The sequence below is a fragment of the Elephantulus edwardii genome, unplaced genomic scaffold, assembly GCF_000299155.1.
Source record: "Elephantulus edwardii isolate Elephantulus edwardi_28Jun2011 unplaced genomic scaffold, EleEdw1.0 scaffold00086, whole genome shotgun sequence".
NCBI lineage: Eukaryota > Metazoa > Chordata > Mammalia > Macroscelidea > Macroscelididae > Elephantulus > Elephantulus edwardii.
The window spans coordinates 2938729-2964233 of NW_006399836.1; the positions used below are offsets into that span (position 1 = coordinate 2938729).

General features: G+C 42.2%; 1 protein-coding gene across 1 annotated transcript in view; it reads right to left on the reverse strand.

Annotated features, from left to right (window-relative positions):
• The window catches only part of MEI1 (meiosis inhibitor 1), a 163117-nt gene that overhangs the window by 107564 nt on the left and 30048 nt on the right, over window positions 1-25505 (reverse strand). The window contains exons 5-10 of the mRNA XM_006890181.1: window positions 24690-24893; window positions 18137-18267; window positions 9806-9920; window positions 8540-8656; window positions 7209-7308; window positions 6961-7095 (exon numbers count right to left, since the gene is read on the reverse strand). Coding sequence (XP_006890243.1) covers window positions 6961-7095; window positions 7209-7308; window positions 8540-8656; window positions 9806-9920; window positions 18137-18267; window positions 24690-24893 — 802 coding nt within the window. The remainder of the gene's footprint in view (window positions 1-6960; window positions 7096-7208; window positions 7309-8539; window positions 8657-9805; window positions 9921-18136; window positions 18268-24689; window positions 24894-25505) is intronic.

Consider the following 25505-nt stretch of genomic DNA (forward strand, 5'->3'; position numbering starts at 1 on the left):
TGGATTGATTCGGTGACTGGGGTAATCGGGATGGGTGTGTCAGAGGCGGTGCGGTTGGCGCAGGATAGAGCAGGGTTTAGAGCTGTTGTGCTTAGGGTCGCTATGAGTTGGAAACGACTCGATGGCACATAACAACAACAACATAAACAGTCTCTGGAAGAAGACTGTCCATCTCTTCTTCTCAAAGCAGCTGGTTCATTCAAACTATGTGCTTTTGGATTGACGGTGCAACTCCTTACCCCTAGACCACCAGAGCTCACTATATCGTTTATATCACTAGTTAAGGTCATACTAGATTTGCTATTGTTGTTGTTATGTGCCTTCAAGATGACTATGACTCACAGTGACCATACCCTGTGCCATCCTCATGATAACCAACATGCTCAAGCCACTGTTACAGGCACTGTGTCAACCCATCTTATTGAAGGTCTTCCTCTTTCTCTCTGATGTCAATCTTTCTTGGCATGCTATATTTTCCAGGGATTGATCCTTCCTGACATCATTCCTAACGTCTGTAAGACAAAGCTTCACCATCCGTGTCTCAAAGGAGCATTTCATGCAAGGTGGACTTGTCTGGGTTGGTGTTGTGTTGTTTTGTCTGGCAGAAATTCCATATTCTTTGCCAACATCAAAACTTAAAAACATTGATTCTTCAATGCCACCTTTATTCACTCTCTAACATTCAGATGCCTAGAATGAAACTGACAATAGTATGGTTTAGATAAGGCACATTTCAGTCTTTAGACTCAAATCTTTGCTCATTGACACTTTAAAGAGGTCGCTGACAGGATACTTTCTCAATGCAACAAGTCTTGAATTCTTGACTGCGACTTTCATAGAAGTTGATATTGGGTTCAAGCAAAATGAAACTGTTGACAACTTCATTTATCCATCTTTCTTGATGTTGCTGCTGAGTGGTCCAGTCGTGAGGTGGGGTTTTTTTAATGTCCTTGATATTGAAATGTAATCCATATTAAAAGCTGGAATATTTTCAAATCCACCAGATGCTCTGCTGGAGAAGGAGGAACAATCTCCTCCTGTACTAGTCAGATCTGATTTGACGTTACACACACACACAAATAATTAAAAAAAAGGGAAAAAGAAAAGCTGGAATATTTTATACTCTACAGCAAATACTTCAAGTCTTCTTCGCTTTTTATTGTTATATGTATAGCATAAGCTGTTGATGACTCTTCCAATCCTCATGCACATTCTTCTTGACATAGTGCAGCTTCCTGAATTATTTTCTGAGACAGGTGTACAGAAAGAATACAACCTTTTCTGGACAGGTGTAGAGAAATAATACAACCTTGATACACACCTTTCCTGATTTTAAAACATAAGAATGTTTTATTGTTCTATTTGGCCAACAGCTTCTTAGTCTACATACAGGTTTCAAAAGAGCACAAGTGTTCTGGCATTCCCATTCTTCTCAATGTTATCATCTACAATGTGTAATCATCCAAATAGTCAAATGCTTTAGCCTCGTCAATAAAACACAACTAAATACCTTTCTGTTATCTTCTGCTTTTAGCCAAGATCCATCTAACATCAACATCGATATTCTTTGTGCCACATCCTCTTCTGGATCCAGCTTTAATTTCTGGCAGTTCCAAACATTTTTTAGTAATCTTTAGCAAAATTTTACTTCCTTATTATATTAACTACATTGTTCAATAATTTCCATACTTGTTCAGATCTTCTTATTTTTTGGAAGGAGAACAAGCACAGATCTCTTCCAGTCAGCTGGCCAGGTAGAGTGCTTCCAAATGTATTGACATAGGCTAGTGAACATGTCCAGTGATGTATCTGTTTGCTGAAACACCTCAACTGGTATCACATAAATTAAGCCCTGATTTCCCCTCCCTTTTTAAATTGTGATTTTAGTGATAGTTTAGAAAAACGTTGGATATTAATTCATTCATCGTTGCATGTTTTCCTCCCTAGTCCCGTCCTATTTCACTTTTGAAAAAAATATAATTCATTCATTGTTGCACTTTGATATGCTCCTCTTATTCTGGACTGCTGTCATACAGATAATGTCTAATCATATATTCCTTTTAAAATTTTATCTTTGTGTGTGTGTACTCTCAAATTGGATCTGACTGGTACAGGAGGAGATTATCCCTCCTCCAGCAGAGCTTCTGGTGGATTTGAACCGTACTCCTCTGGGATTGCAGTGCACTTTCTTGCCACCAGGCCACCAGAGCTCCCCATATATTTCTTTGAAACAACTCTTTCCTTCATCTGTTCCAATGCAGTATTCATTATTTAGTTTCCCCCCAACTCCCATGTCAGTCTTGTTTTATAATACCAGTCCTGGTGTTATGCAATATTTGTCCTTTTGTGACTGAGGTATTTCACTCCCCATAATGTCCTCCAGGGTCACTCGGGTTGTGTAATATTTTATCAGCTCCTTGGTTTTTAGGGCTTTATAGTATTCCATTGTTTGAATATACCATAGTTTTTCCTACGCATTCACTGTTGATGGGCACTTGGCCTGCTTCCATCTCCTTGCTATTGTGAATAAAATAGCAATAAACATAGGTGTGCATATTTCTGTTTGGGTGGCAGCTCTGGTTTCTTTAGGGTATGTTCCCAGTAGTGGAATTACGGGGTCAAATGGCATTTATATTTCCAACTTTTTGAGAAAGTCCCATATTGCCTTCCATAGTGGTTGCACCATTTTACACTCCCACCAATAGTGAATAAGGGTCCCAGTTTCTCCATAACCTCGCCAGCATTTGGTGTTTGCTGCTGTGCTGAGCTTTGCCATTGTTACTGGGGTGAGATTATACCTAATAGTTGTTTTTACTTGCATCTCTCTGAGAACTAGGGATTTGAACATTTTTTCATGTGTTTGTTTGCCATCCGAATGTCTTCTTTGGTGTAGTATCTATTCACATCCTGTATTCATTTTGCAATTGGGTTGTTTACCTTTTTCTTGTTGAGGTGCTGGAGTATTCTATAAATTTTAGATAGGAGTCCCTTCTCAAATATGTCATTACTAAATTCCTCCTCCCCATTCTGTGAGTTTCCTTTTCACCCTGTTGGAGAAGTGTTTTGATATGCATAGGATTTGATTCTTAGAAGGTCCAAATTGATCTATTTTTTTTTCTCTCCTGATTGCAGGTTTTTCAAGATGCTTGGAAGACTGTTAATCTTGTGGTGTAGGGCTTCTAGAGTTCTTCTAAGCTTTTCTCTGATCAAGTTTATAGTCCTTGATTTCACTCCTAAATCCTTGATCTACTTTGAGTAGATCTCTACTTTTTGTATAGAATGTGAGGTATGGGTCTTGTTAAGCCCTGATTTTTTGCTACTACTTCTAATGCACCTTGAACTACTAGGTCTTAATCTTATGCTACTTCCTGAAATGGTTCAGTGTTGACCAATTCTTTCTGGTACAGTGACTGTGTATTCCTTCCATCTTCTTTTGATGTTTACTGCAACATTCAAGGTTAAGTCTATTTAATCCAGCAACATTACAAGTTAAGGCTTGGATTTCTTCTTCAGTTCTTCTGGCTTAAGAAATGTTGAAAGTGTTCTTTCCTTTTAGTTTTCTAACTCCAGCTTTTTGCACAGTTCCTAATAGCATTTTGTTTTGTTTTCTTGAGCTGCCCTTTGAAGTCTTCTGTTCAGCTCTATTCAACATTTATTTTGTTTATTTTGCCTCACTATGATGAGGATGGTGCAGAATAGGCCAAGGTTCAGACCTGTTGTTCACTGGGTTGCTATGAATGACACAACAGTATGTTGTAATGCAAATGTCAGAGTCTCTTATGACATCATGTTTATCTTTCCTTTCTTTCTTGTTTAGCATGAGCTTAGCAATATCAGCTAAAACCCTATAAATCACTTTTTCTTTTCTTTGTGAATTACTGTGGGCTAATCCGTTTTAGTGGCATAGTGGGTAGGGAGTGCCACTGCTAACCTAAAGGTAATGTCTCAGCCACTCCCTGGGAGAAAAACAGGCAATATCCTCTCATGAAATCTACAGCCTCTGAAAACCTGCTGGATGGTCATTTATGAGTCAACTCCAACTTGACAGCAGTGAGAGACAATGAGAGGGAATCCGATAACCGGTATTTTTATATTGGTTGGTGGTTGTGTACCATAAAGTCAGAACTGATGACTAGCTGACCCTCCAGCAGGTTTTCAGAGACAGTCAACCTCATGGGAGGAGATTGCCCATCCTTCTCACTCAGAGTAGCTGCTGGCCTCGTACCACGTGCCTTCAGGATTGCAGTACAACTTTTGCCACTAGGCCACCAGAGCTCCCTGGTGTTTTCATAAGAAGATAATATGAAGCACTGGTAGCCTAGCAGCAAAAAGCTCTGACCCAGTCCCGAAGGCACGCAGTTTGAATCCACCAGCTGCTCCATGAGAGAAGGATGGGGCAATCTCCTGTGTGATTAACTGTCTCTGAAAACCCACCAGAGCGTCAGCTATACATTGGTCTGACTTGACGGTAAACAACAACAACAATATGAAGAAAAAGAACATACACAGGAAATAATATAGGGCAAAAGACAGAGACTAGAAAGATACAGCTGCAGGCTAAAGAATATCAAGGACTGTCAGCAACCAGGAGAAGCTAGGAAAACGCAAGAAAGTATTCTTCCCGAGAGCCTTCACAGGAGAATTGTCCTGCTGACCTCTTGGTTTTAAACTTTCAGCCTTCAGAGCTGTTGTTTGAAGCCACTCAATTTGTGATAACCTGTTATAACAGCTCAAGATAACCAATGCAAAAAGTTAGGAAATAACATTGTAGAAAACACAAAAGGGATCTGAGACAGAGAGAAGTCAATCTAGGCTCAGAGCTGACAAGTGCAAGAGGACAACCAGAAGCCCCCACAAAAACCAACAACTCTCTGAAAAATCTGACCTAAACATAAAGAATGGGCAATAATTTTGAGCAACTGGTGTAATCTAAGAAAAGAATCAGTTTGGCTTTGGTTTTAGGATCATCCTCCTTTGATGAGCACAAGAATAGTAACAGTAACTTTAGAGAAAGAGATATGTAATTCCAGTAGTACCTGTCATTATAATGTAAATGCTAGAACCTGTCATTGTAATGTAAATGTTAGTAGTTCTCATTATAATTTAATGCTATTTTTATTTCAATCTTTAGAACCAATCTAGAGACCTATTAAAGAGTTAAATATAGTTATAGAAGAGACTATAAATATTAACACATTTACATTGTAAAATTAAAGTTGAGAAGTGGAAAGGATAGGGGAAATCAGAGTTCATTTCCTAACATCCAAAAGTGTGTATTATATTACCCAAGTGGGTCTAGAAATGCTGTTTCAAGGTGAGATAACCAAAAAGACAAGATTTGATATATTACTTTAGAGTCTGAGTCACCTGGGATCATAGTGAGCCCATGAAAAACAGCTCAAAACCTTGCCCTAGGCCACACTGTCCTCACAATCTCCACCATGCAGAAACTCATTGTTGCAGTCCCTATGTCACTCAATTTCCTAGATAGTCTTCCTCTCTTAAGCTGACCCTCCTACACTTCCCAGAACGACCTCCATCTCCAAAAACTGGTCCTTCTGACCAGTTCTTGGCCAAAGCATGTCATGACACTTCACCATTCTTGCCTCCACGGAGCATCTTGGTTGCACTTCCTCCAAGACAATGTATTAGAATTTTGTTCTGGTTTTTTATTTATTTTTAATTTCAATGAAAATTTACAGAGAATTTGGGTTTCCATTCATTGACTGTTGCACTTTTCTCCCCTCCCAACCCTCCCCCTTCTTGGAAAAGTAAAAGAAAAATTCTTTCATTGTTTTACAATCCCTCCCCCCTGGTCCACTCCACTATGCAGCCTTCGCTCTGGACTCCTGTCATGACAAAAATACCCAATCACATATCCCTTTTAAACAGTTCTCTCCTTCATCTGTTTCAATACAGTATACATTATTTATCCCATCTTTCTCAGTCCCCAACTCCGATGTTAGACCTGCTTTATAACAGTGTCACTATGCAGTGTCCTTTTGTGACTGAGATACTTCACTCAGCATAATGTCCTGCGGGGTCACCCATTTTTAATAATATTGCATGAGTTCTTTGTGTTTTTTTTTAACTTTTATTTTATTATTTTTGTGTGAGTGTACCGTCAAATCAGATCTGACTGGTACAGGAGGAGACTGTCCCTCCTTCCCCAGCAGAGCATCTGGTGGATTCGAACCGCGGAGTTCCTTGTTTTTCAATGCAGCATAGTATTCCACTGTGTGAATATACCACAGCTTCTCTAGTCATTCATTTGTTGATGGGCACTTAGGTTGTTTCCAACTCCTTGCTACTGTGAACAAAGCCATGATAAACATGGGTGTGCATATATGTGCTTGGATGTCAGTTATGGTCTCTTTGGGGTATATTCCCAGTAGTGGAATTGCTGGGTCAAATGGTATCTCTATTTGCAACTTTTTGAGAAAGCTCCATACTGCCTTCCACATTGGTTGCACCATTTTACACTCCCACCAACAGTGAATAAGGGTTCCAGGTTCTCCACAACCTCACCAGTATGTTGCTTGCTGTTTTGTTAAAATTTTGCTATTCTGACTGGGGTGAGATGATATCTCATAGTTGTTTTGTGTATTAGAATTTTGTAAATAGGGGAGGAGCTCTGGTGGCCTAGTGACAAGGAGCTGCAACTACAATCCCAGAGGCGCACGGTTTGAATCCACCAGATGCTCTGCCGGGGAAGGAGGGACAATCTCCTCCTGTACCAGTCAGATTTGATTTGACGGTACACTCACACAAAAATAATAAAATAAAAAAATTTTTTTTAAAAAGAATTTTGTAAATAAACTAGTATAATTTTTAAAAAAAGGAGAAAAAGTAATTCAAGAAAACTTCCCCATCCTAAAGGGAAGTGCTCCTTGAAGATGCCCTGACTCTGCTAGCGGGTACATGCAGGTTTAGGAAGCCAAGCCCGCCCAGGCACCTCACCTCAGAAAAGCAGAAATGGCCTTCACAGCCTCAGCGGCCACCTCCAGCACAGGGCTGCTCACCGCATCTTGCAGGGCCTGGCTCGCATCTTGGCACATGGCTGAGCTTGTGAACAGCTTGATCTCCTCTGGCTGCCTGAGAAGGGCATGGAAATGAACACCTATCACTGGTCCCACCAAGAATAAATCCTTCACTCCTCCCTCCTCCAGGCTGGTCCCTGCAGCCTGACTTCCCACTGCTTTGCTCACCGAGTCAGGATCTCAGCAAAGAGTATCATGCCCTGCTTGTGCAGCTCTGTGTTGTTCACCTTCAGGCTGCTGTGTAGGCTCCTCACCACCGACTCGATGCCTACCTCAGGACAACACAGCAGATGCCGGGGTCAGCATTTTGCCTACTTTACTGCTCCTTTACTGCCCACCCAGGAGAGGTGAGAGGAACTGGGTTAGAGGTCCCTCAGAGAAGGGTCCCGACAGGCCTGAAGTTCTGGGGCCTGACAGAGACATCTTTTAAGAGCAGGCTCCCACATAACAGATCGCTGCCTTTCTGACACCCAGCATGAGCCGCAGTACCCCGCTGGCTCTCTGGGTATCCGTCTCCTGGTAGCACGCTTCTACCTGCCTTACAGAGTTAGACCTCCACTCCTTCAGGAAGCTTCGCTGAGGCCTCAGGCCAAGTGGGGCCCTGACCTCCGACCTCCCACATCTCCCAGCTTCCCTCTAACACCTCTAATTATCTGCTACTGAAATTGCCTGTTTATATTCTCCTCTACCCTTCCTCAGAGCAAGGTCCGTGAGAGGCAGGGTCCACACTGCATGTATCTCTAATTCTCTATGTTTCAGGCTGGTACCTCTCATAAGATAGGAACACAGAACATAAAATGAACAGCTGAAAATATCCGGAAGGCTACCAAAAAAAAAAGATATGATTTTAAAAGTCCCAAAGAAATCTGGACTAGAATGGACAGTTTCAAGAAATTTTGAAAGAAAGATTCAGTGAAATTTACAGACTAACTCATAGTTATCTGGGACACAGGCAAGTATGGAATCAAAGCTGAGTAACACAGTTTAAAGCCAATATTAAATACAACAGGAGTTAATTTAGTGTTCCCTTTCTCAAAAGTCTACATATAGGCACATCTGCTAATCAGTGAGTGGAACTCTGAGGTGATATAAAGGATTAACATGCTCAAGCACTAAATAAAAGTAACGTGCTCAGGAACTAAATACAGCTTGAAAGTTCAAGTTCACCCAGAGGCACCTCAGAAGAAAGGTCAGTGAGCTGCTGACCATCCAGGCAGGGAAAGTCCTATGGAGCACCATTCTACTCTGACACACACAAGTCTTCACAAAACAGAGTTAATTCTGTTTCAGTCTGTGAAGGCCAGAGGTACTGAACTGAGTCATGTGTGGACATCAGTGCTTGTAGGTAGATTCTGGCAATAAGTTTAAGCTGATAGAAATGACCAGACTCAGCACCACCCACAAGGTGGGGGCCAGGGTCCGTCCCATCACTACTGCTGCCACCCAACTGTGAATTGCTATCCTGCCCCCCAGAGCACACACAGGACCCTGCTACCAACCATACACCGTGTGGCACTTGGAGAAGAAGAGTGGCTCTTCGGCCAGGAGGATCAAGCAGCTGTAGATGGACCAGATGAGCACTTCACTGGAAGAGGAAAGATGCTCGAAGAGGAACTCTGGCCAGGGAGAAGGGAAGAAAAAGGTGAATGGCCGCAGTGTGCTCACGTCCTCTTAATAAATGTGAGGGCCTTGGTTCATTCAGCATCTCAATCCTATTATTTTACCTGTTCACACATGATCTCCAGAATACATAGTCATCCATTCACAGATAAACCTGGAATTGCCCTCAGGGTTATGATACAGTTGCTTTTATTAACAAAGGAAAAACTGAGACCCAGAAAGTGCTACTGTTAGTGGTAGGAGTGGGACTGGAATTCAGGTTCCTCAACCTCAGAAGCTCTGGTGGTCAAGTGGTAAGAAGCTGTGCTGCAATCCCACAGGCACACAGTTAGAATCCACCAGCTGCTCTGCTGGAGAAGGATGGGCAGTCTCCTCCTGTGTAATTTAACTGCCTCTGAGAAGGCACTGGAGGAGTCGGTTCTGACTCGACAGCACACAACAGTAACTCTCAGAAAGGGAGCTCTGGTGAGTTACACTGCTGACCTGAGGACGGGGTGGCTCTGTCAGTGTGAATCCATAAATGACTCCATGGGAGAAAAACATGCAATCTTCTCCCATGCAGTTTACATCCTTGGAAACTTAATGCAGGATGAGATATGCGGATGATCTGTGAGTCAGTTCCAAATTGATGGCAATGAATTGAGCTGAATTCTCAGAACAGATAGAACCATGACGTAGGGAAAAGGATTTTTAAAAACGAGAACACTAGACTTCCATCTCATCTCTGTGGAGGACGCGCCTTGCTGATTTGAGCCTGAGTCTCAACTTCTCAAGGCAAAGCTGAGAGCCGAAGCACAGTGACACGTGCTGTACACTACAGGGAATCTCTCCCGGCTCACAGCAGGCCCTTTCCCTTCCAGAGTCCCAGTCCTTGTGGGCTCTTTTTTTTTATCCCTACAGGTAAAATAAATGACAAAGATCAGGAACAAACGGCTCAAAGTTACACACGAGTTCTGTGGCAAGATAATTCAGACTTCATGAAGCAGACTTCTTAGAGTCTATTATGTACCTGTCATTGATCCACCTCTCTACTCTTTGTTCTCAAAGGACCCCCAACAAAGATAATACTGGTGCCCCTGCTGTGACTTGCAGGTGTCCTATGGTAACACTAGTCCTTGGAGGCAAAGGTTAGAATGCTCCCCTACCTGGGATGTCAGCATGGATGAAGGCCGGGGCATGCTTTGCTGGAGAGTGGACAAGCACCGCAGTTATACAGTGGGCACTGGCCACCTGCAGAGTCTCTTCTCTAGACAGGAGAAGCTGGAGAAACAAGGAGACCTGGTGACACCCTGGCAGGACCGAAAGGAAGCTCCCTTATGGACTACTCAGCACCAGACAAGGACAGTGCTTAGGGAGCATGTAATCAACTACAGAAAGACCCCCTGAGAAGCAGCTGGCAAGAAGCAGAACCAAAGGGCACAAGGCAAAATCACTAGTAGTATTCAAGACCATTAACAACAAGTGCTTAGGCCTTCCTTGGTGAGTTTTCACAGCCTTTCCATGTTTCTGATATGTTGATAGTCCTGTACCATCATAAGAGGCTGATGGACCCCAAAAAGCCAAGTCAGACAGCAGAATGCTCAGATATCCCAAGAAGAGGTCAGGGGATGACAAGGATCAAGAAAACTTTGCCAGAACATCCATATAAACTGGATGCAAATCACATCAACAAAATTCATCTTTCAGATGATTGACAGCTTTCATTACATCACAAATAGAAAACTATTATGTAACATCTGCAAAACCAATGAGAATGACGGCCTAGCTAAGGTGATCTATAACCTTAACTTTCACTGCTCAAACACTGTCAAATTGACACTCATGCGTATTTCCTTAAATTGTCTATTGTTCACAGGATCAATACAAGTCAAGTCAATGGCACATATCAACAATCTTTAAATAAAGATAATTACAAAGTCATACTTGTGCCTAATGTGATACAACTAACATGCATACCCCACTAATATTTTATAACAAGTAATGGAATAAAGAAAAGAAGAAGACAAAGTTTGTGTATGCCTGTGTGCATACACATGTGAAACAAGGCACGAAGAAATACTCCTAACAGGCCTTGTTTCTATGCAAGTCACATAGTTGTAGCTGGCATTGAGAACCACCTTCTTCTATCATCCGTTCCATACTCCTATTGCCTTCGTCACTCACCTCACCTGGTTTTGATTCTTTGCCTGGTGGCCAATCTAAATCTTTATTTCTCAAAGGTTGATTTTCTGTAGTTTTCCACTAACTTCAATCACAGTGTACCACAGTACTAAGAGACATCATACTGGATCAATCTCCTGTATTCCAGACTTACTCTTCTTTATGTCCATTATATAAATCTGATTTCCCCTCGGTAATCAGGATCAATCACATGAGACAATATGGTAACCTCTTTCTTTGCCTACTGATGTAGAGGGTTGAGGAGCCCAAAGTGACTTGGTGGCATTCTTAACTTCCAGTTCAGAGGAATAAGAGTTGTACCTTGTTGTGGGAGCACTACTCCGTCAGGAACTGCAATCTGCAGGCCTGCAGACCATAGGGTTGCAGGAACACAACAGAACTGTAGCGAGTGCGTCCTTAGGGGTACCAGTGAACAGTGCTACTCTCACCGCCTCTCCTTGAGTCCTGGACAGGTAGATATCGCCTATGGGAGAAACAGTCCCATATATTGGACACCGGTTCAGAACTCTATACTGTCTCCTGGGAACTCTGTCCCACCCCTGCAAGATATTGCCACTTAGCTGGCACTGCATTGGTGTCTCTAGAAGGCCACTGCCATTCTTCTATCAAGCTAGTTGCTTCAGGATACTTAGGAATATGGTAAAATCAATGAATCCCTTGCACATGGGCCCAATGTCACACTCCAATTGCTTTGAAATGATTTTCTTATTTTGAGGCAACACTGGGTAGGATACTATGACAGTGAATAAGGCATCTTGTAAGTCTGTAAGTGGAGTTCTTGGCAGAAGTACTGTGTGTAGAGAAGGCAGATCCATATTCAGAGTTAAGTTTCTATACCAGTAAGAAGAAGAAAAAAATGCTGCCCCTTTTCCACGATGGAAGTAATCCAATGTCATCTATCTGACACCACATTGCTGAGAGATGACGCCGGAATCAATGTTGTGTCTGCTGCTGGAAAATCAGACATTCAGTGGTAGCTGAAGCCAAGTCAGCTGTCTTAGTTATCTAATGCTGCTATAAAAAAAATGGAAAGATGAAAAAATGAAGGCTTTCTACCAATGTTTGCCTCTCTAAATTAGTGGGGAGCAGTAATGTCCTTTTGAAGTCTAAAATGTGCCTGATTCAGGCCATGGTCTTTTCAATCATTTATTACTCACTGAGAGCTGGGCAATGGGGAAGACAGAAGAAGAACTGCTGCTTTTCAGCTGTGGTGTTGGAGACGAGTACTGAACATTCCATGGACTGATTCTTTTGACAGAAAAAGTGTTCCTGAAGGTAAACATGGTGAAACGTCGTCTCACAAACTTTGAACATGTTGCCAGAAGAGGCTTTTTCTTGGAATGGGACATCATACTAGGAAAGGTGGAGAGTCAGTGAAGGAGAGGAAGACCCTCAAAAAGATGGAATGACATGGTGACAGCAACAATGGGCTCAATCAAATGTATCAGAGATTGTGAGGACACCACAGGATGGAACACGGTTCAGATCTGTGGTTCAGAGGGTCACCAGGGAGGCTTGGCCTTGGAGCAGGCAGCACAACTCCCTACAGGCTACACCAACAGAGCACGTCCACAGAAAGCCACACTGTGGGGAGCTCCAGTGGCCTAGTGGCAAGGAACTGCAACTACAATCCCAGAGGCGCACAGTTCGAATCCACCAGATGCTCTGCCGGGGAAGGAGGGGCAATCTCCTCCTGTACCAGTCAGATCTGATTTGACGGTACACTCACACAAAATAATAAAATAAATATTTTTTTTAAAAAAAAAGGAAGCCACACTGCTACTCAAAGGCCACACCTCTCTGGCAGTTCCAATCCACCAATGGTTCCCCAGGAAAAAAAGGGAGTGGTTTTCTTCCATAAAATTTAGCCTCAGAAACCCAATGGCAGGTCAGCTGTGAGTCACTCCCGACTCAATAGCAATGAATAAGGGAGACTGTCTCACAGGGTAGTCCTAGAAAGTGCTGCAGTGCAACCCCTGTCCATTTCTGAGTGACTGGTGCTTGCATAGAGTCATCTGTAAGCCAGGCAGGAGTTTTGTCTTCTTCAGTCAATTGACTATAAGAAATAGTCCTTGAGTTGCAGACTTAGGGAAGAGTAATGTGACAGGAGTGGAGACCATGGGCATTTGGGTCACGTCTTCATGTAGCTTACTTATACCTTTGGGTCGTCCTTGAGTCTGATGTCACTAATGACACTTCCACTGAATGATGGAGCACTTCTGTGCATGGATAACTTTATGACTGGGGATCAGGTCTAGTTCATGAAGGGCAGCTCATGAATCGTGACTTGCTTACACGTCCTGTGGTTAAGTATTTGGGCTACTATGGCCCAGCTGTTTTTCAAAAGAACAATAGTTTATCTGCAGAGGTTAACAGGAGTTTGTTACAAAATTCTAGATGTTTGCACAGTGGTAACAGGAGCCTACTAAAGACTCCAAACAGTAACTTTATCTACCACTGACACTTCAAGAACAATGCGTTCAATCGCATCATATGACCCAAGTATCAAGGCAGGTTGCACAGCAGCCCAAATATGTAGAATTTTCAGTTCTGGGCCCATTAGAAGCCTTTCCAGTCACTTGTACTGCCAGAGCAGTAGACTTAAATGAGGGAATTGATTCTAAAATCCAAAGAAGCATAACAAATGCGATGTCTCCTTTTGTAAGATAGGTCAGATATAACAATTTATCCTTCATTTTAGGGTTATCAACATGCCCCACACCATCAAATCCCTAGAAATTTTACTAAGGTGGAAGGCACTTGCATTTTTTTCTTTTTTCAGATAAAGTTCTCACCCTCGAATTATAACATAAGGCCAGAGAGCTGATAACCCCTGTGGCAGGACAGTGGAGGTGAATGGCTGGCCTTGCCAATTAACACGTTGCTGCAAATGACGGTAATACATCAAAGGAAGGGGAAAAAAAGTGTTTCTAAGCATGCTTGTCAATTTAAAAGTGTGCGGCAACGTGTTAAAGGCAAACTGCAGCTAGTTATCCTCTGAAATCAGCATTTTTAAATTCTGATTGGCCAGATCAACAGCTGCATACCAGACACCAAATGCAAACAACTCATTGCCATCAAGTCAGAACTGGCCCATAGCTGATCATCCATCAAATTTCCAATGGCGGTGAATCACACAGATTTCCGATCTTTTTCCCATGAAGCACCTGGTGGATTAGAACCACCCACTTTTGGAATGACTCCAAAGCTCCTTCTCATGTACGAGGAGATATCATTGTTGTGGTTGTTATGTGTTGTTGTCTGTGACTCACAGTGAACAGCTCTTAAACCTGGCCTATCCTGAGCCAGTCTCACTGACTCTAACAGACCTGCCCTCATCACCCAGTCACTGTCAATCCATCTCATGCAGGGTCTTCCTCTCCTGCACTGTCCCTCCACCCTTTCAAGCATCATGCCCTTCTCCAAGGACTAGTTCCTCTTGGACACACGCCCAATGTAAGTGAAAAAGAGCTTCAAAATTGTAGCTTCCAAGGAGAAACTTGGTTTCACCTTCTCCAAGACAGACCTATTTGTTCTCTTGGTGTCCCATGATACGCTCAAGACTCTTTTCCAGCACCACAACTCGAAGGTATTGATTCTTCTTCATCCTTAGTCACTGTCCAGCTCTCTGAGGCACACCTGAATCTCCAGAGTCACAGTGTTGCTTCTCAGTACTCTGGAGAGGTCCCTGACAGGAGGTATTCCCAGTGCAATGCTTCTTTTGATTTCCTGATTGCTGGTGCTAAGAGTGTTGATTGTGGAGCCAAGCAAGGAGATTTTTTTTTCCTCAATGAAACATCTGAAACAACCACTGCAATTGGAGTTACCACCTGGCTAAATTTATGATCATCTAGACACATCTATCTTTTCCAGAGGCCAAACAGGTTAGTTGATTAGGGATATGGTGGAAGTCAAGACCTCTGTGTCCTTCAATTTCTTAGTGGTGGCACTAATCTCCACATGCCCTCCAGAAATATAGTGCAGCTTTTGGGTTACTATGATTGTGCAGTTATAACGCCCTAAGAGGACCTTAATTTATGTATCTTACATATTTTGGACACATTAGCAGGAGGGATAAGTCCCTGAAAAAAGATACTCTGCTTGGTAAAGTAGGGGGTGAGAGAAAAAGCATGGACTGGCATGGTGATTGCAACAATGGATTCAGTCACACTGAGGATGGTGCAGGTTCAGGCAGCTTCACGCTGTTGTACACAGGTACTGTACACTATGAGCTGAAGCTGACGTGACAGCATGTAACAACAACAGTTCTTATGTCAAGTACCTGATGAGGGAGATTCTGCCAATTACTATGTATGTTCTAATTATACATTCTGAAACGGGGTCGATCACTATATGAAGAATTAGAGGTTCGCACTAAGTCTTTAACAACCTCATCTCCACATGCCCCTACTCTGATGGGTAAGCCCCACTGATTTTTTTTCCAATATCTTTGAATTAGTATTACTTAAGACATTAGGTGCAGTCAAGCATGCTTAGAGGCACCTCTATCTCTGAAAAGTCTGTTTCTTTCATTTCAGTGAATAGTTACTCTCATAAAAGGCCACAAATTCCCTGGGGAAAGGCTAAGAGACAGATTAACATTATCAATTTTTGCAATGTAATGGGGTCCTTCTTGAAGGGAATCCAGCATTCCTTTTATTCAATTGGCTGTAGATTAATAAACCGGCTCAAGACTGGGAACTGACTGAGAAGCCATGACACTCTGTTCTGGAAATTCAAGTTAAACTCCACAGATGGCTGGTAGCTGGGATCTCTAAGGCCAGATTCCTGTTTCCACAAAGTTCTCTCCCTTGAGAAATATGCCCTAGTCCCTGCAACCACTATTATCATGCAAGGTCCTCCCTTGTGAGGACACAAGACTCACTTTGCTGAATCCAAGATGAAATATTTTAACTATATATTACCATGGGCTCCAGGATGGCAGTACAGAAATGAACCCAAAAAGGAACCTGATAAATAATTATCTGTTTCAGGGATATTGAATATGATCTCTCAAGTTCAGAGACCCTGCATGTACCCCAGTAATCAATAAAAAGGAGCCATTGCTCTGATTGATTTAAATTTCTGCCTTCTCTATCCCAAACAATCCCTTTTCTACTCTGATCAGGGTTCCTTTCTTTCTGGAAGAAGAGAGAGTCCCATAGTCTGGTTAGTCAATCCTCAGTATCACAAGAGGACCTATATAGCTCCACCAGATCCTGTTTTGAGTACTGCAGAGAGATGGCTAGACTCAGTTAGGTTCTGCTTTAGAGATGCTCCTAGTCAATCACTGGCAATATGCTTAGGTCAACACTGGACATGCTGTTATTGTTGTGAACTATTGAGTCAAAACCGATTCATAGCTGACCCTCTAGTGAATTTTCCGACAGTAAATCACAGGGGAGGAGATTACCCATATTTTCCCCACAGAACAGCTGGTGAATTCAAATTGTGTGCTTTTGGACTGGTAGTGCAGCTTCTTCCCACTAGACCACCAGAGTTTCCTACTTAGGTACATGTTGTTGTTGTCGTTGTTAGATGCCATCACATCTAATGTCACCTACTGATGAGCAGAATACAGTTCATAGCACCCTATGAATAACAGATCTGAACGCTGTCCTGTTCTGTGCCGTCCTCATCATCTCTGACACTCTTGAATCCACAATATAGTCACTCTGTCAATTCATCTTACTGAAGGTCTTTCTCTTTCTGCTGACCCTCTACCTTTCCAAGCATGATATTCCTTTCCAAGGAACCGCCTCTCTACCAACATGCCCAAAATACGTGAGCCAAAGTTTCAACATCCTTGCCTCCACTCTGTCTGCACTTTCTCCAAGACATATCTGTTTGTCCTTTTGTCGGTCCATCAGATAGTCAGTGCTCTTCTCCAAAACCACAGGTCAAAGGCATCTTCTTACATCATCCTTATTCACTATCCAGCTGTCAGATGCATAGCAAATGACTAAAAAGATCATGCTTGAGTCAGGTACACCTTAGTCTTCAAATTGACATCTTGTCATCCTCGGTCATTTGGAGAAGTCTCTGACAGCAGACTTTGCCAACGCTGCACATCTCCTGATCTCCTGACTGCTGGTATCAAGGGCTATTGATCATGGGCCTAAGTTAGATGAAACAATTTCAATCTTTTCTCCACCTATCATGATGTTCAATTTTTTCTCCATCTATCATGATGTTGTTTACTGATCCCGTGGTGAGGATTTTTGTTTTCTTGATGTTCTGTAGAAATCATATTAAAGGCTCTGATCCTCTGCAGTAAGTGTTTCAAGTTCTACTCACCTTCAGCAAGCAACTTTGTGCTTCTGCATAGCGCAGGTTATTGAGTCTTCTCCAAGCCTGATGCCATGCCACATTCTTCTTCATAAAGTCCAGCATCTCAAATGACTTGCTCAGCATACAAATTGAATAGATATATATGGAGAAAGGTTACAACCCTAACACAAACCTTTCGTGATTTTAAACCATGTTCTGTTGCCCTGCTCTCTCAACAGCCTCTCGGTCTAGGTATAGGTTTCACATGAGCAAAATTAAGTGTTTCTTGGATTCCTATTCTTCTCAGTGGTAGCCATTGTTATGACACACACAGTCAAACACCTTTGCATAGTCAATAAAACACAAATGACATTCTTCTGGCATTCTTTATAATAGCAACAACATAGGTACATAGTATGCCTGAAAGAGCTCACATGACAGCCTTGAAGAACTTGAAGGCTCAGCTGGAGATTAAAAGCAAATAACGTAGGATGGCTCACAGGCAGAGGGGCAGAGCATCTACACGGCTTTAGGAGCAGAGTGACCACACCTCAACTGCCAAGGGAGAAGTGTTTTGCTGCAGCACCAGACATCAGAGTGAGGAAGACAAGCAAGTGAGGCTAAAGGGATGAGGAAGGTCCAGAAAAAAAGGGGGTTTTGAAGAGCTGCTTTTGAAAGTATCAACTTGAGAGATCTGAGTTTTATATCTAAAACAAGGGAGGTAGCTTTTTTTCTGCTGCATGCATTATTCATTCTCAGGTATTCCAATGCAAAGGGGAAGATGAAAGGTAGGAATTTTTTAAATAAAATTTCTATTTTATACTGATTTACTTACAAAGTTCGTATCAAAGGTAGGAACTTACTGGAAAGATGCCTGTTCAGAGCCCTGTAACAGCACAGTGTCCAAGCCAATAAGGATACCTGGAAATCCTAGGTAGATGCAGTGGTGGACTAGGATAAGATCCAGGAGACATCTGGTTCCCTTTGTTACAGAACTTGAAGACCAGGCATCACAAGACAATTACCTTTTTGAGCACTAAAGGCAGTGAAGTCTCTCGTGGCAGCCCCTCGACACTCTCAGCATTTTCCAGCAGTATCGACTTGTTCATTAACATGGTCACAAAGAGGTCATACTTCAGCAGCTGCCTCAGCAAACCTAAGAAGCGAAAGGAGGAAGAAGTGAAAAAAAACACCAACAGGGGCACTGGAATCCATCCAAGGTGGATCTGCTGTCAACTCCAGAGATATTCCATGTCTTCCTAGACAGAAAGAGCAGTTATTCTCCATTTACACATTGCTTTCTGGAACGCAGCTCCCTTCTACAAGGATCTAGTGAGAACATATATGTGCCAATTACAAGGAACTAGATATTTAACAGTTAACCACATATGTCTAGCCCCTGGTCACCCCAATGAACTGCAAGTTCCACAAGGACAGGGATCATCCATCTATCATCTGGCAAAGTCCCTGATATGTAAAAAAATGCAATAAATGTTTTAAATAAATATTTTTTGACCAGCAAATAGAGCATATACTCCTGTAGAGAAAACAATCATAAAGTCACATGAATAATTCCTTATAACTGTGATAAATGTAAAAATGCTAAGTATCTAGATATAGGAAGATCTAAGTAATGTAGGGATCAGAAAAAGCTTTGCGTGATCAAGTGTGGTTTAAGCTAACTCTTAAGGACACACATCTATGTGAAATACAGTAAAGCAGTTTGAAGACAGAAAACAATGTGAAGAAATAATGCTTGAAGGGAGCTCTGGAGGCCTAGTGGCAAGAAGCTGCACTGCAATCCTGAAGGTGCACAGTTTGAAGGAGGGGCAATCTCCTCTTGTGCCAGTCGTATCCAATTCAATGGTACACAAAAATAAAAAAAAAGATGCTTGAAAAGAGGCAGGAATTATCTTCAGAGAGATCATATAACTATGCTAAAAATTTAGTCTTTATGCTAGAAGTCATTGTAAGTTTCTAAAGCATTCTAAAGAATACATAATTCGGCTAATAGTTGAATAAAGCTTGCATGGTAGAATGTTGTTGTTACGTGCCTTCGAGTCGTCCGTGACCCAAGTGACCCTATGTACAGCAACTCTAAAGCCTGCCCTGTCCTGACCCAGACTCACCAATTCCAACACACCAGCCTCCCATGGCTCCAGTTACTGTATCAATCCATCTCATCCAGGATCTTCCTCTCCTGCTCTGTCCTTCCACCCTTCCGTGAAAGATGTCCTTCTCCAAGGACCAGTCTCTCCTGACCATATACCCAAAGTATGTGAGATGGAGCTTCAAAATCCTAGCTTCCAAGGAGAAACTTGATTTTACCCTCTCCAAGACAGACCTATTTGTTTTCTTGATAGTCCAGTTTCTTGGTATGTTCAAGACTCTTCTCCAGCCTCACAACTCAAAAGCCTGATTCTTCTTCTGTCATCCTTAGTCACTGTCCAACTCTCTGATGCATTACAAGTAATTGTGAAGACCCTAGCCTGGATTAGGCACACCTTAGTCTCTAGACTGACACTGTTGCTTTTCAGCACTCTGGAGAAGTTCCCGGCAGTAGATTTTCCCAGTGCAATTCATCTTCTGATTTCCTAACTACTGGTGTTAGGAGTACTGATTGTGGAGCCGAGCAAGCTCTAACTGTTAACAAACAAGCACAAACTCTTCTCCATCTATCATGGTGCTGCCATTGGCCCAGTGGTGAGACTCTTCATCTTCCTGATGTTGAGCTTCAATCCATATTGAAGACTACAGTCCTTGACCATCTACGGCAAGAGCTTTAAGTCCTCTTCAGTTTCAGCAAGCAAGGCTGTGTCATCTGTATAACACAGGTTGTTGATGAGTCTTCCTCCAGTCCTGATATCACATTCCTCATAAAGCCCTGCTTCCTGAATGAGCTGTTCTGCATACAGATTGAAAAGGTATAAAAAGAGAGGATACATCCCTAATGCACTCCTTTCTGATTCTGAAATATGGAGTGTTTCCCTCCTCTGTTCTGAGGTCTGCTTCCTGGTTCAAGTATAGGTTTTGTATAGGCACAGCAAGTGTTCTGGGATTCCCATTTTCCTCAAGGTTAGCCACAATTTGCTGTGATTCACATAGTCAAATGCCTTTTCAGAGTCATGAAACAGAGACAGACATTCTTCTGGTACTATCTGCTTCCTGCCAAGAACCATCTGACATTGGCAATAATGTCTCTACTGCACAACCTCTTCTAAACCCAGCTTGTATTTCTGGTAGTTCTCTGTCAATGTACTGTTCCAGATGTTTCTGGATAATCTTCAACAGGATTTTGTTATGAAATTATGTGAAAAATAAAGTCCCAATATTTGCAGAAATCAGATGTTGTTGCTGTTATTATGTGCCACATCATAACAACCCTAAGAAGAATGGGTCTGAATCCTGCCCTATTTGGCTTCATTCTCCTTATCTCAGATAGACTTTAGCCCACTGTAACAGTCACTGTGTCGATCCATGCTGTTGAAGGTCTTTCTCTCTCATCCTCCACCTTGCCAAGCATGACGTCCTTTTCCAAGGACGGGCCCCTCCTAACAACATGCCCAAAGAACATGAGACGAAGCTCCACCATTCTTGCAACCAAGAAAGACCCTGGATGCGTTTTCTCCAAGACACATTTGGTTGTTCTTCTGACGGTCCACGATATGCTCAGGACTCTTCTCCAGCACTGCACAACTCAAAGGCATCGATTCTTGCTCTGTCATCCTTAGTCACTGTCCAACTTCCAGATGCACAGGAAGTAACAAAAAGACCATGCCTTGGATCAGATGCACCTTAGTCTTTAAACTGACATTCATGTTCTTTAACACTTTATAGAAGCCCTTGACAGGACATTTTTCTCAATACAACATGATTTCCTGACTTTTGGTACCAAGAGTGCTGAATGTGGGTCCTAGCAAGATCAAATTATTAACACGTTGCCACAGACTTTTAAATTGATGGCCATGCTTAGAAACATTTTTTTCCAATTTTTATGACTGCCATATGAAATTGAGCATCAGTCGTATGTTTGTAAGTGAAAATTATCACATTTTGTCACAGTTTTTCCATGAAAATTCTAGATGGTGGAAATATTCTGAATTGTTAAACATGAAAAATCGCACAAATAATTGATATGTTATCTGGAATGTTACTTTTTTATGTATTACTGAATAATTAACAAATAAATGCATTAGTACACTTCATACGAATGTTCCTTTTTTTACTAAAACGTGCAGGATGACTATAGCCATCACTTGTGACAACATGTTAACAATTTCAGTCTTTTCACCATCTATCATGATGCTACCTATTGGCTCCATGGTGAGAAATTTCATTTTCTTGATATTGCAATGTAATTCATTTGAAGACTGTAGTCTTTAATTTTCTGTTGCAAACATTTTAAGAAAGCAGAGGAAGTATAAAATTCAGCTGTGAAATCAAGTAAGTCCTCTGGAAGAAGATACCTGAGCCAAGTCTTAAGGACGAGAACTCAAATAGAGAGGCATCTTCTTTGGGCAGATGTTCCTGAAGACATATTTGGTTCAGTGAGACTAGAGTACAAGGTAGCACAGAAAATTGAGAGATGAGGTTGGAGAGGGCTACATTACATGGAACCTTGTGAGGACATTAGACTTTAAGCTAAATAACATATGATGTGGTTATGTGCCGTAAAGTCACTTGTGACTCATAGTACCCTGTGTACAACAGCCCTGAGCTCTGCTCTATCCTGAGCCTACCTTATTATCTCCGACACACCTACCCTCATTACCCCCGTCACTGAGTCAACCCAGACCCTCTTGGCCATGTGCCCAAAGTATGTGAGTTGTTGTTATGTGCTGCCAAGTCACTTGCGACACATAGTGACCCTATGTACAACATCCTTAAACTCTGCTCTGTCCTGTGCCAATCGCACCATCTCTGATACACCCATCCCAATTACCCCAGTCACTGAATCAGTCCACCTCATAAGGGGCCTTCCCTTTCTGCACTGTCCCTCCACCCTACCAAGCATGATGTCCCTCTCCAAGGACCTGTCCCTCCTTGCAACATGTCCAAAGTGTGTTAGACGGAGCCTTAGAATCCTTGCCCCCAAGGAGCAGCCCAGTTTGACCCTTTCCAGAATGAATCTGTTTGTTTTCCTAGCAGTCCATGGTACCCTCAATACTCTTCTCCAGCACCACAGCGCAAAGTATGTGAGACGGAGCTTTAAAATCCTAGCTTCCAAGGAGAAACTTGGTTTCACCTTCTCCAAGATAGACCTATTTGCTTTCTTGGTGTTCCATCGTATGTTCAAGACTCTTCTCCAGCACCACAACTCAAACATATCAATTCTTCTTTTGTCATCTTTAGTCACTGTCCACCTCTCTGATGAATAGCAAGTAATTGTGAAGACCATGGCCGGGATCAGGCGCACCTTAGTCTTCAAATTGTCATCTTTGCTCTTCAATACTCTGGAGAGGTCCCCGACTGCAGATTTTTCCCAATGCAATTCAACTTTTAATTTTTTGGCTTCTGGTACCAAGAATGTTGATAGTGGAAGCTGTTAATAAGCTCAATCTCTTCACTATCTATCATGATCAGGAAAGGTGTATGCCAGGGATGCATCCTATTTCCATACTTTCCCCATCAATATACAGAAGAGATTATCTGGGAGGCTGAGTTCTATGTGGAAGAACGGGGCATCAGGATTGGAGGAAGACTCATCAATAACCTACGTTATGCAGATAATACAACCCTGCTTGCCGAAACTGAGGAGGACCTAAGGTTTTTGCTACATTAAGTCAAAGACTCCAGCCTTCAATCTGGATTGAAGTGCAACAAGATTGAAGATTACATATAACAGACTCTAAAACACACAGCACTTAAAGTGTTCGGTTCACGTATGAGACGTCTGGCCAGGAAGAGCAGTTGATAAGCAAAGACTGAATAGAAGAGGCAACATTTAAGACGGACTTTGAAGTGTAATCAGTTGAGCTTCCCCTCTACTATGTCCAGACTAGCTCCTGGATAGGACGAGGGCCTCACCTTCACGTGCTTAATTCCTGATCTTTTATGTTCTAACTCCACTTACTGCTCTGTTGCAAGTTTCTTACCTTGCTTTCTGCCTTGTGCTTTTAGAAGTCTATGTTATTCCCTTCTTTGGCCAAGGTCTACTTATATTAAGGACTCAGTCCCAGCATTCTTTCCTCTAAGTTGCTTTATCCATTCTTTTTCTATGCAATTTAGGTGAAAAGTGGACTCTGTTTCGATAGTAGCCCGTGAACTCTTGTGATTCACAGTCCAGCACAGACCTGCCTGGCCAGAGTGACTGCACTATTATGTTCAAGGCTTTTGGCCCAAATTGTATAGAGGGGTTACTGTCACCCTTGACTCTGCTTTTCCCTGTGGTTCTTGTTCCATAAGAGGCCCTCACATAGTCACCAATCGCAGCGCCCACTTGCTGCATAAGAAAGACAAAAAGCTCCCTCCTTAGAGTACTTGATAGACATTATGTACTAAGGGAGTTCTGCAGCCTAGTCCATAGAGATTTGCACTGCGAACTCAAAGGCTACACATTTAATTCACCAGCAGCTACTGAGAAGATGGATGGTCAAATCACCTTCCACAACTTATAGCCTCAGGAACCCAATAGAGGGTCAGCTATCAGCTGGTTTCAGCTCAACAGCAATGAACATGGTTTCAGAAAGAAAGTAGAAGAGGCTGGAAGAGCACAGTGGGTCTTCTAAAGAATATCCAACAAAAAGTGAAGAAACAAAGATTTTTATCCTGGAAGGCAGAGAAAGACATGGTAGATTTATAAATGAAAGCTTGTGAACTGTGTAGTCTGACAATTAACTTGGAAATCAGTGCAACATATACTTGGCAGGCCGACATCAGAGGCAGAAAATCTGTTATCTAAATTGCCTCCTTTCCATCGTTAGGTGTTGTTTAGTCAACTAGGACTCATAACAACCCTGTGAACAACAGATCTGAACTCTGTCCTATCCTGTGCCATCCTCATCCTCTCTGACATATGTAAGCCCATTGATAAGGTCACACAGGATCTCACTAAGGTGCACCTTATTCAAGCGATGGCATTTTCAATTCTTTCTTATGTATCTGAAAATTCAAACAACAAATAAGACCAAAGCACAGATGCCTCTGAAGTGTAGTGTTGGAAAAAAATATTGCTTACACCTACCACAGACCGACAAAAGGGTGAACACATTTTTCTTGGAAGAAGTGCAACCAGGGTGCTCCTTAGAGACGAAGATGGTGAAACTCTATTTCACATACTTTGGACATGTTTTCAGAAGGGCCAGTCCTTGGAAAAAGACATCATGCTGTGAAAAGCAGAGGGTCAGCAAAGAAAGGAAGACCCTCAACAATATCTATTGGCACAGTGGCTGCAATAACAGGCTTGAGCAAGGCAGAAATCGTAAGGATGGTGCAGAATAGAACACGGTTTCAATCTGTTGTTCACAGGATAGCTATGAGTTATAGTCAACTGTATAGCAACTAATAACACTACAGACTTTAAGGGCTACAGCAAAATCCTCCAGAGTTCTCTCTTTTCTCTCCAGCCCCGTGTCTTACCCAAGCAGTTGATTTGTAGCTCCTTTGTCTGTGCACTTTCCAGGGTAGACAGGAAGACGGGACATAGCTTCTCTCGGAAATGGCCAGAGAGTTTCTGGGCTGCCGCTGGTGCTGCATACAGCTTCCCATAGAGGTAACAGGTGGAAGCTTGAATCCCCTCATTCGGGTACAACAGACCCCTCGCCAGATGATCCATCAGGTTGCCTGTCCAGAAAACAACCCAAGAGATTAAGGCATTTCAGTGTTACATGCTCAATTTATTCCCCACAGAGGACAGCACTGACAATCTCTGGTATTTGTATAATTTTTAAACACTGGAAAGAACTTTCTTCTCCATTAAAATATTGAGTTGATCCTTGTAACACTTACGTTATTGTTATGTGCCTTCGAGGCACCTGCAACTCATAGCAACCCTATGTACAATAGCTCTAAATATAACAGTTTCGTAAAACCTGAGGGCCTGCCTCTTTGGTGGTTTAAATACACCACTTGTCTAAAGGAGAAAAATGGGCAATCTCTTCCTGTGTGATTTATAGACTCTAAAAGTCCATTGGAGGTACGCGTAAGTTCTGACTTGAAGACAATGAGCTTTTGAGTAATTAGAGCTCTTAAAGGGAAACAAAGCTTTCAAAAAGTTTAGTAATAAAACCTTGTATAAATTCTCTGTGAAATATTTACTTGTATTTTACTGACAGGAAAAGTGTGCTTCTACATTCCAGAAAACAGGTTTGTCTTGAAGAAAGTACAGCCAGAATGTTCCTTGAAGGCAAATATGCAAAGTTTCATCTCACATACTTTGAGCATACTGTTAGGAGA